At 39.0% G+C, this 18,841-nt stretch overlaps 1 protein-coding gene and 1 long non-coding RNA gene across 3 annotated transcripts in view; one reads left to right on the top strand and one right to left on the bottom strand.

Annotated features, from left to right (window-relative positions):
• The window catches only part of LOC119647289, a 751,009-nt gene that overhangs the window by 48,940 nt on the left and 683,228 nt on the right, over window positions 1-18,841 (bottom strand). For both annotated transcript variants that reach the window (XM_038048193.1, XM_038048194.1), the window contains exons 8-9: window positions 8,847-9,004; window positions 7,236-8,753 (exon numbers count right to left, since the gene is read on the bottom strand). In XM_038048193.1, coding sequence (XP_037904121.1) covers window positions 7,236-8,753; window positions 8,847-9,004 — 1,676 coding nt within the window. The remainder of the gene's footprint in view (window positions 1-7,235; window positions 8,754-8,846; window positions 9,005-18,841) is intronic.
• LOC119647294 lies at window positions 1,805-3,438 on the top strand. Its single transcript, XR_005248840.1, has 3 exons — window positions 1,805-1,926; window positions 1,995-2,086; window positions 2,902-3,438. It is a non-coding gene; the product is annotated as an uncharacterized LOC119647294 (long non-coding RNA).

Raw genomic sequence — 18,841 nt, 5'->3', positions numbered from 1 at the left:
TTCACAAAAAAGGAGTGCGAATCCCGTGTCCCATTAGGTATCATTTTCGTGGCCTTTTCGATATATTTCCGACCGAAAAGTTCACAATTTGAAGGTTTAGACTGTGTAATGAGCACGTTGGGTAGTTCGGTGGGGCAGATTTTGCGAAATTGCGATTGTACCGGTGCGACTTTTTCGTAATAGGGCAGAGGGTTTGTATTGCAAGAAGTATATCTCTTTTTGGAAATAGAGAGGGAGCCCTTCTCCTGCCTCAAAGGGTGACCGCAGAAATGCTGGTTGCAGAATCCAATCGAAATTATTTGAATATTTCGGGAGCATAGTTGCAAAGGGGAATATTTTTGTGTTTTTGGGGAGTTACTTTACTTTAATTGAAGTGAAGTGGACATAGCTTTTAGGAAATCGACAGGCAACATGCAATTCGCCAACATCTCTTTTTCTTTCCTGGGGCTAACGTGACTCAAGCAGCGTTGAGGAATTTTTCTATACGAAAACTTGTGGGTTTGCTATTGATGTGCCGACGTGATATCACGAGACGACGTGATCGAGCGTTACAAATGTCTTTGCCTTCTGAGCACACAAATATCATCCTACTCGATCGTAGTTTAAATACCTCACATTGCAGCTGCTCGTTGATAGAGACAACCAACGCCACCCCCACAAGCCAGTCTGAATAAAATGAAGCCCTGTTTGAGTTTTTCTGATTTGGATTATCTTAACCACTTCGAAAATGAGAAGTGAAGACATCAACTATATTACACACTGTCATAAGCAAAGGAGGTCACTGAATCCATTGTTTGGGTTTTCCGAGCGGGATATAGCAACATTGTTTTTGTTGTTTAGGATATGCATTGGATCCAGCATCATCTAGTAAAATATAGGCAGAAGCTGTTATCAGAACCTTGTGAAACATATTTTTAACCATACAAAATTAGATATTTGATCGGAATGTTGGAATCTAAACAGTAGGAAATTACCGGGATACTGAAGTTTCACTTAAAATGTAAAATGAAAGCAGAAAGTAATGGTACAGTATTTTCATAAATTAAAATGAAGAAGCCTTAGATTATATTATTGCTTCTTTTGGATAAAACTTTTGAGTTGAAGATTCTTTTCTTCTGTTCCACCTATCTCCACCACATGCGCTTTCGAAGAATTAAATCTCATTATCTTTTTAAAATTGGATGCATTTAAATTTTAAAATACATCATGTGTTGTTAATATAGTCGAACTTGATCCTAAGGGATCATCAACAATTTCTATCATTATTACTAGGGCTCAAGTTACATATCAGGAATTAAGATACAATTCAAGCAAATATTATAAATTTATTGATGTGTGTTATATCTAATATTCAATGGCCTTCAAATAGCTTTTTTTCTATTTTTCCCCTCACTTCAAGGATACAATATTTTTAATTAAATATCCAATTTGGCTGATGTAGCCTAATAGAGAACATCTGACAGATATTCATATGTATTTCCTAATAAATCTAGATATATACGAACTTATCAACATTCTGACTCCATTTCGTTTTTCCATTTTCTAATATTTCCATAATTTTTCATGTTACACCAACGCCTAGCATCGTCAAAAGTTATGTTATATCCCAAAAATAGAATGACAATCATCACCACTCTAAAATTTTATAAATTTAATGTAAATTCCCCAATCGAAATCTCAGAGTTCTTTCTGGGGGAGAAAACACAACGCAATCGTAATATTTATTATTAGAAGCTGCATAATCCCTTTCAAGCGCGTCAAAGTTCATTTGGGTCGTTTTCAGCCGTAACATTGACATTAGTCATGACAATTCAAAATATTTCTCTAATTTCTTCATTGTCGAGAAGAAAAGCCAAAATCAATTGTCTTGAAATCAAACTTTTTGACTTATCTTTATTTTGTTGTTACGTGGCAATTTGCACGGTGGTAAGGTGTCACGTTAAACTATTTTTCCAAATATTAGAGGGAAAACGATATCTTATTTTTTCCTTCAGCGGGAGATCGTTATATGTACATTTTCATGTGGAGGTTAACCAAAATACCAAACATTTTGAATAAAAATTTTGTTTTCAGCTTGATTTGGAAGGTCAGTGATGATATAATTTTTCAGATAAATACGAAAATTTTGTTTTTATGCAATAATTCATGCGGTACGTGGCTTTTGAGGAGTATGCTAGTACCAGACTTTCGATCCTAACATATAACATCGACATCGGTTTCCTGCAGTTCGTAGGTGGTAGTGCATATTCTTTTAGTATTTGAGACTTTTCACTTTGATGTGGCGCCGGCAAAAGTACGACCTACAATAAATCTTGTTATCAATACTAGACTTTCCACTAAACTTTTCACTATTGTGTTATATTTTATAGTCAATGCTACTGCAGTTTGCAATTCGAGCTTGAACTTAAGGGGGCTTCGGGCAAATTTCCAAAATATAGTAGTACTTTATTAATAAAGTTTTTTGAGCAGATACCGAGATAGGGACATTTTGAACACTAGATATCAAATAGTTACATCATCATGATTTTGGTAGTGAAGAGTGGTACTTAGGCATGCACTTTCTAACCTCCCAGTTCTCTCTTTTGCTCCTTCACAAACATTAAAGTTTGAAATTTGTTCTGAAATATTTAAAAAAAAATGCGCTCTTTCTTTGCGGGCATGAGGGTTCATCGACATTTTCACCAAGCTTGGATCATTTCCGTGTAACAAACAAATGGATAAACGGATAGTTTCGTTTTATATAAAACATTGAAAACGATCACACGGGACGACTCAATGGTTAGTGCCCATAGAGACGGTCTCTCTAAAGGGTTTAAGGAGGGGTTTTCGCCTCAATATTGCAATTTATCTTTTTGTTATTTTAAGGTGCCCTCGAGTAATTGTTTTTTTTTGTTTTTTCAGCTCACTGCTAAGAATAATAATAATCGTTGGTGCGACAATCCACTTGGATCTGGGCCTTCAGGCGTCTTATAGCACTTCATTTAAGGCAGTAGCAGTACACTACAAGCCTATGGTAAACTGTAGAAAGCAATGCGGCCAGCGTTGCGCTAGCCCTAGGTTACTTTCCTGATTTAACTCAGGTAAAGATTCACAGCTGAGTCGAATAGCATACCACATCCAGTCACGATACAAATCCCTCTGCGACCAGTGAGATTTGAATCCCGACCTTTCGTGACAGCCTAGCACTCGACCACTAAGCCATCTGTACACCGATCAGAATATTTATGAGAAAAGGTGCTTTGTAATGAAATTAGAATACACGGGACATTTGGAAAAACGAACCCAACAAATTGAAAGATTTAAAAGACCTATTGGAAGAAAATATCGCTTCATAGATAATTTGATTTAAAAAAAAATTACTGTGGCACTTTGTGGGAATTTTGAAACATTAGTATTTTGTTTATGTGTAATGTATCCTAAGATTATATGATTTTTAGAGTCAGGGAAAGCGATAGCATTTCCGTGTTCAGACTCTCAATTTGCTTCCTAGCTAGCCTCCGCGTATACTTGACTTCATATTTTAGTTTTTGGTGGCATGCCTTTTATTCTTCACATCAGTGCTACTTTGCTCCAGCCCCCCAGGACATCTCAAATGTTGCGTTTGCCATCAAGCTTAGGTTCCGTAAGTGATTATTTTCCAGAGGAACTAGGGGCCTGAGCGACTAAACGCTGTAAGGAATTTCCCATCATAGTTTTGTGGAAATACTCTTCTTTGCCTTTTTTCGTCCTTGTTTCGGCTGTCGAACATTTATTTTTCTTATTTAGTCATATTCACATTTTGTGAAGGGGTGTTTCCACCTGTGTCAACCTAGAGATGATAAGCTAAGGTAACAGCTCCATGGGCCGCGCCTTTTAGTCATCTGAGGTTTGAAGAAGGATGAGGTTATGATTCATCATGCAATCCATAATGTATTTCTATCAGTCGCCCGAGTCTACAGATTTACGAGTAGTCGGCTCTTCGTGCGTGTTTGATACATATTTCGCGATTTAGTTCGCAGTGGAGTTACTACTTTCTTTAGTATGAGGCATACATAACGGTAAACCGACTGCATACATTACTGTGAATACACTTGTAGAAGAATTGAATTGGAAGTGTTGATGAGAAGGCGGAAATGGTAGTAGATAGGTTACAGGTTGAGAAAACTCGACAACTTCATTGCTGACTACGCCATGCCAGTGACCGACGACTGGGTTGCCCTAGAAATATATGGCACAAGATCGTGGAGGAGGAGTGAAAGCTTCTCGAGAAGTCGTGGAGCCAGCCGAAGCGCCTTTCCACAAAGCGTGAACGATGGCACGTAGGCAGGGGTAAGCGGCAGCCATATGTGTATATAGTTGTGGCCCTTTAAATTGAAAGACATCTGAATGTAAAAAAAGTTGGTGTCTATTTTTGAAAATATTAATATTTACTTAAGCGCAGCTAGCGAATGAGAGGATTTGATGTTCACATGCGTCTTTAGCTCTGCAGGTTCATATTTTTAAGAATTGCAAGGGTCTCGATCCCCATCTACTTACTGATAGCCTGGACCAAATATATAGTAACTTTGTGCCAGTTTTTTTAGTTAGTTCAGGTTTAACCATGGGTAAAGTTAAAAGTTTTTATCCTGATATCACATTCATTGACCGATTGAAGGGACTCTTCTTTTTGGGCAGGGATACCATTTTTTTAAAAAAAGGATGACTGGTGATTTCATCTAGGGCTACCAACCAAGTATATAAATGATCCGAAAGGCAGGGAGAAGACATATGCATGGGCAACAGGATATTTTGTGTAGGGACTCAGCTTTTGAATAAAATGTATGGCAATGCACATATAAAATTGGAGTTGTGGGGTGAATTAGATTTACATAAATGTTCATCAGCCTTTGACAAATTAATTGTATATGATAAAAATTTATTGGAAACGGCTCTAGAAAACTTTTGCAGTACTTAAAAAAAGCGGACGGTTCACCCGTGATTGGTGGCATTAAGTGATTCATCTCCTTATTTGAATATAATGTATAATATTTAAATGGATTGGAAGAATCGTTATAATCTAATCTCCATTAATAATAACAGAACACGAAGGAATTGCGAATTTGTGATCAATTTTTTAAATAGATCCGTTATCTAGATAGATATAGGTTCAAATAAGTTAATCCTTAATCACAATTAACAATGAGTCTAAGTTAGACGATTAATTACGTTCATTGATCAGCGATCAATTTGAACTAATCATTGGTGGATTAATTTGATTAATCATTGATTATGATTAATAGTTTTTGGTGAAATTACAAAAATTACCTCAAGAGACGTAATTTTAGGACAGATGAAAATATTCAGATCATTGTTACCATATAGAAGAAAACTGAAACAGTTTGTTGAACTTCGGTTTGCCAATAATTGAATATTTGAAAAAACGAGTTCTGAAGACTAGAATTTCGAATATTGGCGATACTGAAAGATGTGGCTTGGCTTTGGGTTGCGGATAATCAAAGATAATATTATAGTTTTTGTCAGATAGCATAGGAGTATAAGAAAATAGCAGCAAAAATGAATTGAAGCGGCAACAGAAAAAGAGCAAGTTATTCTGGCTTCCTTAAGGTAAGTCCACTATAAACCCATATTAAAATTCGGCAACTGAGCTTACCAAGAATTCCGAAATTTCAATTACATTTTAATTAAACTTATTAATTTCCCATATTCAGGACTCTTCCGGAAAACAGCGCCTAATGAAAATTCAATTAGAAATTCATCCGAAATGGAAGCTTTATTACTTTCTTTGATCTTTACCATCATCTTCAGCAAAATGCAAAGCTCCCACTCCGATTCATGACAGGATATGACATTTTCAGTTAAACGTCCTTGTCAATAAAGCAAAGTCTTACAACAACAGTAAATATTTTCTTCCATGTTCACAATACTGAACACTTTGAAGTCATGTAAATCACTGGGTATAGGTACTAATGAAGTGAATAGTCCTTTATTTCATAGTAATGAAACAATCCTTCCACTGAATGGGTGATTGAGTTATTTCGACGGGTGAATAATTCCTGCTGAAGTAGTTACATAGAAGAGGATTTCACTTTAGCTTTTGGCTTTCCAGAGCTTGAAGCGAAGACGGCTTATATCGACTATGCTGTTTGGCGAAGAAGGTAAGGAGAATATCATGCTTTAAGTGGCACTCAGAGTATTTTCCTGAATGACCGAAAGGTAACTAAGCACTTATGGTAAATTATAGTTTACAAGTAATAGGTATATCACTATATGGCTTTGAGGTTTTGATCTTGTATTAGATAGTTTGTCATATATTTCAACTTTTAACTACGATTTTTCTTTTAAGAAAGGAAACGTATATATATAATAGGCTTGAAAGGTGTATCTAAGCACCTAATTCAAATACAAGAGATAAATTGAATTTCGCTCCTTTTCTTCTGGACATGAAAAAATCAGCAGCGAATATAAACAAATCTATTTCGGCTCTCAATTTTTATTAGTAATTGTTTGGATAACCTTTAGATATAGATAGGATAAGACTTAAGATACTCGGTTCTTTTGAATATCAGCTCAAAGAAATTATACTATTGTTAGCAGAACTAAAATATGTTAGCATCCGCAACACAATATGAGTGAAACCACAAACCTTTGACCACTTTCTTGAATATCTGCGAATTCTTTTGTAAAGAGAGCCCATTTTTTGGTAAACTTGCAACGAATTCTGTTTCGCCTTCAGCAATCCTTCTTACACTGATTTACACCACTGCTATTAAATTTCCTTGTTTTTATTTCTACCGTGCAGTTGTTTCTTTGATTACTAAACAATTCCGCTCACATAAGAATTAAAACCATGAGACCTATCACAAACAGTTCAACAAAGAACAGCTTCAGATGATTGATCATCATTACTTTTATGATTCACAATTATTTCGTTCTCACAAAGGACACTGCACTTCTTCACTTCAAGCAGGGGGAATTTTCCTTGTTTTGGACAAGGTAAATCTGGTCAGACTTTCGATTTACAAGGCTGTTTGTTCGTATATGATAAACATCAACCGGCTCTGTCTGGTAAGCACTACATACGGAGTGTTCAATACTAGAACTTTATCGGAATATTTGGACTTTTTCAAAAAATCCCTTTTTTTCTTCCTAAACGTTTGGGTAACTATTGGCTTTATTTCATAGAAAACTCAGAAAAATCTATTCCTTCCGAACTTTTTCTAATAACGATTAAAACGCCTTAATTTTACCGTACGTACTTGCTGAACGACTATTGTAGCCCGCGGTTGCGTACAAACTGCCGCTTCCAATGGATTGGCGGTTACATTTATAGCTCCGGTGTTTTGTGATAATTTTTGGCAATCTTCCAAAGTATCTACAAGATGCGACGAAGATTGTTGCTGCGATGCTTGCTGCTGGGCTTGGGATGCTGCGTTTGACAGCAATGGTGTCATATTTGGATGATGATTCTGAGAATGCTGTTGGCCTGATTGCTGAGTTTGTTGTTGCAGCTGATGGTACTGATGATGAAGCTGATGCGACAGTGGATGATGATGCATCGAAAAAGCGGCAGCATGTTCTGCGAAAAAGTCCACACGAAAATCTGGCAGTGGTGGAGTAGACCGTGTGCCACCAGAGGTGCTTGTCGGTCCCATGCTTGTAGCAATCGAGGATGATTGTAAGTTTGTATTGGACCCATGGAGTTGATGATAATTTGGAGCGATTTGGTCGAATTTTGAAGCGATCTGATCGAATTTGTGTAGTTCACCAGAGGGTTTTGCAGCAGGTGTTTCGGCAACTTTAGGGGAAAAGGCATCGGCTTTCGCTATATGGTCATACCTAGAGTGGATTAGATCAGGACGGTTACGTTTCGTTGAGCGGCGCTCGTGTGAGTGCTTGGTCTCTTTTTGTGAAAGTAAAGCATATTGCTGGAAGATATCAGCTCGGGAGGACTTTGAAGGAGAGCTATAAGTTTTGCGCTCATAAACCGATAAATCATCGCTGTCGGTGTCAGAGTCACTATCAACATCATATGGAAATTCTGGATCTTCTTCCACTTCAAAACATTCTCTTTGGATTCTTTCGTAATCAATAGCCTCTCGGTCAAAGGGAAACATAGTTAAATCCTTTTTGTCGTATGTGTGCTTTTGAGATCCATAGAATTTCTCTTTATTTTGTACTGCAGGAGCGGAACGGATTTTGCCCCCTGAGTACTTTTCTTTCCGAGGGCTTGTCTTGACGGAACTATATCGATTGGACTTTGATTTTAACTTGACATCCCTTTTCTGTTTCTTGGCATCTTCCAACTCCAAACTGTTATCCTTGACAGGTTGCTTTGGATAACTAAACCCATTAGTTTTCGAACTACTGTTAGCCATTGTTACCGAATCTTTACGTTTTTTGTTCTCTTTGTTCTTATCAGGCTCTTTAGAGTGCACACTTTCAATTTCGTTTGTTCTTATATCTGCACTGAGGCTACCTGATCGGCCATATTTCTTTTCTATTTTATCTTGCTGTTGAGTCCACTTCATCTTATCCTGCAGTTGTTGGTCTTGATTGACCTCTTTGCCTTTTTGATACTTTTTTTGTTCCAATAAAATTGCGGCATCGTCAAATGTGAACAGATTTTGACTTTTTTCAGTAGTTCGAACACTTTTTGGAGAAGGTGGAGGATCGAATGGAAAATGTACGGAAGAAGTTACTGGTGCGGTACGTGGCATATTGTTTGTGTGCGAAGTAGAAGGTGCGACAGTCGTTGTAAGTGATGATTCCGCGCTCTGTACAGTCAAATGATAAAGAGCATATTAAACTGCTTGCAAAGCTGAGCAGAATATTGGTCAAACGGAAATAAGGAAAAAATTATCACGAACCTCTTCTTTCTGATTCAGCAAAGGGTCCTTGTTGATTTTAGAATATCCTATCAGTTCCATTTCGGTAACAGTTTGTTCATTTGGAAAAGCTAGCGCTGTCTGAGGCGGTTCATCTAATGAAGAGCTGAGAAGAGGCTCACTTTGTCCAGAGGTTTCGCCTGTAAATAAAAATCGTTGCAGGAAATCAATTTTGAGATATGTAAAATGAATAAAAGAGTTCAGTTGATTAACAATAGTGTAGGGGAGCGGCTTTGGTTTTAAATTATGTGCGAATGTATAGGTATTTTTTTGAGATAGCTCAAAATCGCCCATCGAAAGCAAAATTGGAATTCAAAATAGAAATATGTAGATGAAAACTTGGATAAAGGATCGTTGGACGTAATTGTGTAAATACATCCTCGAGGATACAAAAGATGAGAGTATATCACGCAAATAATACCGTTTTCAATTAAATTGTCCTCGTACATATACGTAACAAGGAAATATACAACTGTTAAATAAGTCGGGAAACCGGAAGCTTGACGCTTCAGGTATAAAAAGTTTTGTGTTTCCCTATGTGAGGAGCATAACCTAGTTCTCCGTTGGCTGATAGCATTGTCTCAAAATATTTAAATCGCTCAGTTCTGTCAATGGCAGTAACCTGCCCAGAACTGAGCGTTTTAAATATCTCGGGTCAATGCTATCAGCCAATGGAGAACTGCGTAATGAAATTGCTTCATGCATTAACGCAACCTGGGTGAAGTGGCATTCCACAACTGGTGTTCTTCGTGATCGACGGACGTATCAGTGAAGGTTTCAAATCTAACATTTATCGTAATGTCGTCTGTCTGCCGCTCTCAATAGTTGTTAGTGTTCGACGACTATATGAACGGTGTCTTGCTGTAATGGGGACGAAGATATTGCGTTGGACTAGTGGCGTGACAAGTTGTGATCACATTCTAAATGAGGATATCCGCGATCGATATGATGTTGCACCGATCGTGGAAAAATTGTAAGTAAGGCGTTTTCGGTGGTATGGTCACATAATTCACGCTAACCAAAATTCACTTGCCAATATTGGTCTGAACATCGAAGTCAATGGTAAGCGACCAAAAGGCCTGCCGAAACGACAGTCGCATGATGGGGATGGGGATTTAAAAGCCTCGGGATAACAGGCATTTGATAAAATGAAATGGCGAAAGCGATCAGAACGAGCCGACCCCCCTTTATACCGGAAGCTCGCGCTTCGGGTATAAAGGTTTTGTGTTTATCTTATGTAGGAAATTTCAACGCACATTTTTCTATCCGTATATAGCTACAAATCCAACATAATCCTCCATATTTTTCCAAACTACGAGACATACGCACATATTACAGCCATAGATATTGCGCTCACCCCAAACAAACAAACTGCCTGCCACTGTGATTTTTTATCAGATTTTTCGGTTGGATAGGTTCTGAGAACGAGACTTGTTACACTTTTTGGGGGTCTTATTTTGAGCTCCCCCATGTTTCACCCAATATCAAAAATTGAGACCTTTCATTTGATACCCCCCATGACTACATTTTGTGAAAAAAAATTGCACCCTCCATTCGCATGTATGGGGAGCCCCCTTAAACTTAACACAAGATGGCGCCACTTACTGCATGTAAAGGGAACACCAGATTACATACTTTCACCAATTTTCGTGACAATCGGTCTAGCCGTTTCCGAATAAATCGGGTGACAGACAGACAGACGGACAGACGGACAGACGGACAGGCAGACACCGTCTCGATTCTAATAAGGTTTTGTTCCACAAAAAACCTTAAAAAGGGCTGGGGAGAAGTAGATTCTTCATGAGTGGCATTTTAATATTACATTCGAATGTCAACTATTCTCGCTAATTATGACGTCATCATTTTTGTATGGCTTACGATGCGGTAATTTCGCACGAAATTGAAAACTGCTGTAACTATGACACTAATAACCGGATTTCCATAAATGGCATGTGTATGCACGAGGCTGACCTCTATGCCGGTGCAAAATTTAGTACTCCTAGGATGAACTTAAGGGATTTTTTTCAGTCAATTTCTAAAAGTTGGTAATATACTATTAGTAAGTTTTAGATTTCATCTAAGCACACTTTCCTGATTTTTTTCGGATTTTTGGGTTGCGTACATTTTGACTCCTCATTAGCGCACTTTGCAATTGACGCCAAAAATAATATCAGTTTCACAACGTACTAATCGAGACCTTTCATTTGATATCCTACACGACTACATTCGAAGAAAAAAAATTTTAAATCCCCCCTTTGCATGCATGCCCTCCTTTAAATTCCACCTAAATTTATGTCACTCACTGTATGCATGGGGTTTCATAGTTCCTACCTGTCAGTGCATGTGACAGACAGACAGTGAATCGATTTTAAAACCCTATTAATTTTTTTTTTCACGAAACCTTAAAAATGTAGACATCGGTACCAACTTTGCTAATATCATATTTCTCATAAAATATGGTGACGTCTTTTTGGCTGCAAAGTGGTTGCTCCAAGAAGTAACTTCAGCATTACTTTTTTTGTGGTTGTTTCATTCATCTTTGTGAACTTCTGTCTAATCCTTTATGGGATATAACTTCCCGGAAATCCGCACAGTCTCCTTTCACATTTTTTTCTATTTTGATTTTTAGTGGAACAGTGCTTCGATCTCAGTATCATTACACTTAATTCTGTGTAAGAGATGAATCTAAACCTGCAGAACAACACCAAGATGAATCCAAACCTCCATGACGAACCAGGAGTCTAGCTTGGGGTAAAGAGGTCGAGGGGCGTAATTGGATTATTCTATTATAATTAAAGGAAGTAGAGTCGTAAACATTCACATATTTTTAAGTCAGTCTCCAAAAATAGTTCGAAAACAAGTTTTCGCATCAATCGATTTCAACCAATTACTTAAAATGTGCATATCCTGTTCAAACAAACTTAAATCCATTCATAACTAGAGAATTATCTAGAAAGTCGTGGGAATTTGTTCATGATCTAGTACTCGTAGTATTTTTTCATATTAAATTCATTGAGAAAAATTGAGTGTAAATAATGCAAATAGAAAACACTTCCCGGAAAGCAATAATAACTCTTTCCCACTCTCCAAATAGACCCCAAAATGAATTCCATCAACAAATATGTTATTCGGCCTGGAATGCGTTTGTAAATACTTACTAATATGAAAGTAAGATTGAAAATACAGAAAAATTTCAATAATTTATTATGGAAGAATGTACTATAATTATTTTTCAGCCTTCTATTTTTATTATGCGCAAATAAGCCATTCGAGTGAGTTGAGACATTGGAGGTATTTAGGGGAACCTTAGTTCTCCAGGTGGGCACGATGCTGGGTGCACGTCTCATATATAATCTTAGAGATACACTGAATGCTACACGGACGTATTTACTTATCTAAACCTTGATAGGAATGTGTTTCAAGATCACAGATGAAAATAGAATGAATTGTCCAATTGTCAGAAATCGGTAAAGGACAGATTTTATTGGTGATAATTTTGGATGAGAACTAACAAATCAGATTAATTTTTTCCCCGAATTCGATTGTTTATTTGACGATCAAGTTCAACAAGATATTCCAGGAGATTCATAGGCGAATTTCGAGGATATTAAGTGGGAGACGTAAAATAACTTTTTACGTTTGGGCGATATCAATTATAGTTGAACTTCAGTCCAATGCCAATGTGATTGAAATTGGACCAAATAATGAAAATATTTACTTAGATTTGTTACAAATAACTGCAATTTTCTTGGAAAGTTTTGAATATTTTTAAGATACAAATACATGTTGTGTAAAGATTACGTCAATTCAGATGAATGAAGGACAATGCCACCCACATAAGTTGTTGCTCGAATGTTTGCTACTCTCTATTCAAATCCGCAATAAAGCAAGTTTTCCAAGTAGTTATAACGTACTTAAAGAGGTTTCTAGTCTTTTGCTTCCATCGTTATAGACTTTCGATGATTATCTTATTTCTCTGCTAGTGCAAGAGTTTTGACTATTGTTTCCTTTATTTAAAGTAGGTGGCCAAAGGGTAGTATAGGTCCCAGGGCGAAACGTGGATTGGTACCCACGATGGAGCATAAAACCTGGGAAATGCCTGCTGAACCAACACCAACAGCTCTACTACCAAACCCTATCTCCACCTCCACGTGGTGACCGCTGGGAGCTCCTTCTTAACGAAAAGCTGCAGACGGAGAAGAATGAAGGCGAGTCTCCGGCGCCTAAAAACGGGACAAATTGTACCAACTGGTCCTCCAGGCTGGGGGTTGGGTAGGGCTGACAACCCTACACGGAAAACAATTTGTTACGAAGCTAAAACAGGAGCCTCGAACTGGACGGATTTTACAACGACGAACCCGACCACTACAATGGAATAACGATTTGCGCATTTTCTCATGGAACGTGCGCTCCCTGTACAGAGATGAAGCTGATGAGCAGCTAGTTGATACCCTGTCCCAATATAGGGCTGTTGTAACAGCGTTACAGGAGATGCGTTGGACAAGGACCGGTTTCCTGGAGAAGAGCCGCTACACCATATGTTATAGTGGTCATCCAGTAAACCATGTGCTCGGAGTAGGTTTCTTAGTCAGCCAAAAAATGAAACCTGCTGTTATCGGCTTTGAAAACATAAGCGAACGGCTATGCACTCTGCGCTTGCGAGGCAAGTTTAGAAATATAAGCCTCATTAACATTCACACCCCTACAGAGGAGACTGCAGAGTCGGAGAAGGATACCTTCTACGAGGCAGTAGAACGAACCCTCGAAGCCTGAACCAGATATGATATCCAAATCATACTTGGGGATTTTAACAGCCAAGTAGGGAAGGAGCCCGTATTCAGAACTCGGATCACTATCTCGTTGGCATGGTGCTCTGAGCTCGAATAACAATACCATCTAGAATCCCCTCTGGCAATCAGGTGAGAGTTAACATTGAAGCCATTCACAACACAGCCCTTCGCTACACCTATAAGAGGGAAATGGATGCCGCAATAACCGCAGTCAACAGAGGACCTGGAGATGAAGCATCAATAAATGATCTTCACAACCACCTGAAGAACGTTATCATTGATACGGCCATAAAAATCGGCGCGATGGAGGTCGCGCCAACTGAAGACGACGGAGAAATACTGCCACCACCAAGTTTAGGAGAAACAGTCCGTGCAATTCATCGGCTAAAAAATCATAAGTCACCAGGAGCCGATGGAATTACAGCCGAATTCGTTAAATATGGAGGCGACCAGTTACACTAAGTGGTTCATCAACTTGTGTTCAAGGTATGGGACAGCGAATCAATGCCTCACGATTGACAACAAGGCATTGTCTGTATCATACATAAAAAGGGAGATATCACACAGTGCAGCAATTATAGAGGTATCACGTTGCTGAGTACCATCTATAAGATATTCTCCTCTATCATGCTAGGTCGGATAGCCCTCTACGCCCAGAACATGATTGGCCCATACCAAAGAAGCTTCACTCCAGGCAAATCAGCAACAGAGCAGATTTTCTCTGTGCGGCAAGCGATGGAAAAACTGTTGGAATATGGACAACAGTTGCACCATCTATTCATCGACTTTAAAGCCGCCTATGATAGCATACAGGGTAAAACTGTATACGGCCATGAGAGAATTCGTTATCTCGACGAAACTAATAAGACTGACTGAGCTGACCCTGACCAATGTGCGAGGCCAGATAAAAGCAGCATGATCACTCTCAAGACCATTCGACATCAAGAACGGTCTGCGACAAGTGGTGCCCTATCATGCGTCCTCTTTAACTTGGCCCTAGAGAAAGTGGTCCGTGATACTGAGGTAAATGCAAGGGGTACGATCCTCTTTAAATCCACCCAACTACTGGCCTATGCTGACGATATCGACATCGTGGGAAGAACCACCCGAGACGTGCAAACTGCCTTCATCCAGATCGAGCAGGCGGCGCGAGATCTTGGCCTGCACGTCAACGAAGGCAACGTCAGCGCCGAAAAACAACCAACCAACAACATCACACAGCACTGGTCAAACACGAAAAAGAATAAGGATAGGAGAATACAACTTTGAGACCGTTGACAATTTCTCCTATCTAAGGTCGAAAATCACAACCGATAACAGCTACGATGATGAAATCCGCGCACGGTTGTTGTCAGCCATAAGAACCTATTTCAGCTTACAAAGACTGTTCCGCTCGAAACGTCTCACCATAGGGTCAAAGTTCTTACTGTACAGGATAATGATCTTGCCAGTCCTCATGTATTCCTCGGAAACTTGGGTTCTTAGCAAGAAAAATTGCGAACTCTTGGCTGCGTTCGAGAGAAGAATCCTCCGAAGAATTTTTGGCCCCCTACATGAGCATGGACGATTCCGTAGTCTACACAATGACGAAATCTATGAGCGATACCATGACCGTCCGGTTGTGGATAAAATCCGGCTGAATAGGTTACGGTGGGCGGGTCACTTAATCTGTATGGATGAGGATGATCCCACCCGGAAAGTCTATAAGGGCAATATCCATGGTAGAAAAAGAAGACGAGGCAGACCCTGCCTAAGATGGAGCGATGGCGTGGCCAGGACGCCAGACAGCTTTTAGGGATATCGAATTGGTGGACTTCGGCGCAAAACCAGAATGTCTGGAGTTCCTTATTAAGCCAGGCCTAGACCAGATACCGATTGTTGCCCCGTTGATGATGATGAAGAGGAGATTTCGCGCTGGCCCTATTTTGTGCACAATTCATTGATGTACCGTCAACGGAGGCAGAAGTCGTTTGTTGGTTTGTTTTTGCCTGGCTAGTACATAGTTTCTCTCCGGTTGTCGTGCTACCTAACAATAAGATTCAAAACGCCCAGCCACCTCCCAACGTTCTGATGCTGCTTTTCTATAACCGCTCCGAAAATTCGGATTTTAAAACCTAATAATTATGGTATAAATGGGTGTCAAACTTAGGTAGATAAAACAGTAGGTATGAAGAAGAAAATCGAGGGGCAATTTATTTTTGTGACGTTGTCACCGTAAAAGGGAGTCTCTTTCTTATGACTTCTCTATTCAGTTGACAATGCACTATAATAGTCTGCTTGCTCCTTCATCTAGTTATGGACTTTGGTCAAATGTTTGCGGATTTGGAGAAGGAGGCAATCAGGGTCGAACTTAAGATAAATACCTACGAAACCAAGATTGTTGGTATGGCTCGCCATCGCATTCACATTTACATTAGTAGTCAGAATATGAAGGGCGTCAGCGCACAGTTACCGGACTCCATGTTTAACAATGCTAAATCCACTTTCACTGTTTTTAAGGTTTTGTGTGAAACAAAACCTTATTAGAATGGTGACGGTGTCTGTCTGTCCGTCTGTCTGTCTGTCTGTCTGTCTGTCTGTCACACCCGATTTATTCGGAAACGGCTAGACCGATTGTCACGAAAATTGGTGAGAGTATGTAATCTGGTGATCCCTTTACATGCAGTAAGTGGCGCCATCTTGCGTTAAGTTTAAGGGGGGGCTCTCCGTACATGTGAATGGAGGGTGCAAATTTTTTTTTCACAGAATGTAGCCATGTGGGGTATCAAATGAAAGGTCTCAATTAGTACTTTCCGAATCTGGTTCAATATTTGATATTAGATGAAACATAGGGGAGTAAGGGTTGAAAATATGACCCACAAAAAGTGTAACAGGTCTCGTTCTCAGAACCTATCCAACCGAAAAATCTGGAAAAAATCACAGTGGTGCATTTCTACGAAATCTAGGCCTCAAAATATATCCGGTTCCGATATCTGAACAAATAAAGTTAATAATAGTATATTTCCACATTTTAGAAATTTACCCGGCACCCCCCCTTATGTTCATCCCAGAAATACAAAATTTGGCATGAGTATAACGAAGAATATAATGCACAGTTTGGTCAAGTTTGAAGAAAATCCAACTATTATTAACAAAGTTATTGGGGGTGAAACTTTACAATTTTTTGTGAATTTCGTGCACTCTACAACCCGCATGACGTCATCATCACATATCAATTCGTCAATACCACAACGAAATGAATTCTTATGAATTGGGTCGCAGACAATTATTTTGTTTTAGTTTTTTAGTTATTTGTCAACCAGACATGTATATATGTAGGTATATAATATATGCGTGCTAATGAACTTTGCGGCTAGTGCCTAATTCAGATAGATATAAGACGTAAATCGGAAATATGGGTACGATAAATTTAGATACGTGCATATATGTGTACAGCAGGTAATAGGCAGTTTGTTTGTTTAGGGTGAGCGTGATATCTATGGCTCTAATATGTACGTATGTCTCGTAGTTTGGAAAAATATGAAGGATTATGTTGGATTTGTAGCTATATACGGACAGAGAAATGTGCGTCTCTTACATAAGATGAACACAAAACCTTTATACCCGAAGCGCGAGCTTCCGGTATTCCGACTTGTTTCCAATGTTTGGAAATGCAATTGCCTCAACACTAATATTAACTTGAGACTGTTCTGCGCTTATCTTCTCTATGTGTTACCACATGGGAGTAGCACACGGGAAGTGATCGCCATTGTTACTTGGAAGTTCCAAGCTTTCCTCAACTCCTGTCGTCGTTTTCTTAAAGAATTCTGGCTTGAAACAGAAACCAACGGAGGGCGTCGGTCAGCGTATGAACTGTATACATGTGGAAGTATTGCCGAGAAGACGGAATTGTAGTGGATAGTTCAACTATTCAGGGCGGAACTCCACTGCGGATGGTGCCATGTAATGGAACCCATTATTCAAGGGTGATGACGAATGGAGCAGCCTGGTGCTCTCTGTGGTTGATGTGTTACGCTCCACATAGGGGTTTATGGTAACCAAATTAAAGGGGCGGTTTCACATAGATGCGAAAGGGGGTTGGAAAAGTAGTTTCTCATGATAATGTTATGTTGGATATCAATCCAAAGGGAATTAGTACTTTGCAGAAGTGAAGAAATTTATTAAAAGAAGTGACTTACAAAAATTAGAGTATTACCATACTTTGATTGGTTATCATACAGTTTATCTTGTGATCCTTGTTAGTAGTTTTAGATTTATATGTAATTTAATACTTTGCTTTTTAGTTAGCTTTTCTTAGTGCCGATGTTGCAACATTAAACAGATTTTATACTTTAGGCAAAATTGATTTTGCTTTCTTTTCCTTTTCAGTTAGAAAATAAGTCACAATAAATTTGTGTCCTCACGAGGGTTGACGATGCAGCACTTTGAATTATGTCGGTGTTTACGTAGATTAGTGCATAGTCGATTTCGAATCGGCATTTTAATTTGATATGTGGACAGAATGCATTCGAAAATTCTGCCATATTTGTTTGAACAGGTTTTCTGGTCAGTGATTCCTTTTTCTAAATTATGCAGGGAGGGCTCGATTTTAAAACTGGAAATAGTTTGTGAGTGGTTTGATGAGAATACGTCATTTGTAGTTGCTGTTGGGAGTGCCCTGTGAGTTGGGGTTTAAGCGTATACTTAAAATCTTCCCTGCTTATCGTAAGAGGCGACTATAAGGGATACAAATTTCTGGGCTGCACCGAAATGCGAATAACGTCGTGATAGGAGCTTACCTCAGGGTTACGACCTTTGGCTATCAACTACGGATTACGATTGGTTTCTGGAATGTTCCGACTCTGCTCGAAAACAGCAGCGACAGTTCTCGCTTTCGCCAACTTGAACAGGAATCTAACGTTACAGGCTAGACATTCTAGGCCAGAGCGAAATAGGATGGTGGGACTCCGTAGAGAACTTCTCTCCTCTTGTCAGATTTATCGCAATGTGCTTATGTACTCTGGAAAGCTAAGTGGTAGTAAACGCGAATCCGCTGTAACGGCTATCGTAAGTCCAGCTCTCTTGACTTGGGAGCCGGTTTCTGACAGGACAGGATTCTGACTTCAAGATTCCGGTCCACTTTAAGGAGCATCACAATTATACAATGCTATGCAACAACGCCAACTTTAGATAGTGGATATGTTTTCT

The sequence above is a fragment of the Hermetia illucens genome, chromosome 1 (assembly GCF_905115235.1).
Source record: "Hermetia illucens chromosome 1, iHerIll2.2.curated.20191125, whole genome shotgun sequence".
Classification (NCBI taxonomy): Eukaryota; Metazoa; Arthropoda; class Insecta; order Diptera; family Stratiomyidae; genus Hermetia; species Hermetia illucens.
This window is presented reverse-complemented; position numbering and strand designations above follow the sequence as displayed.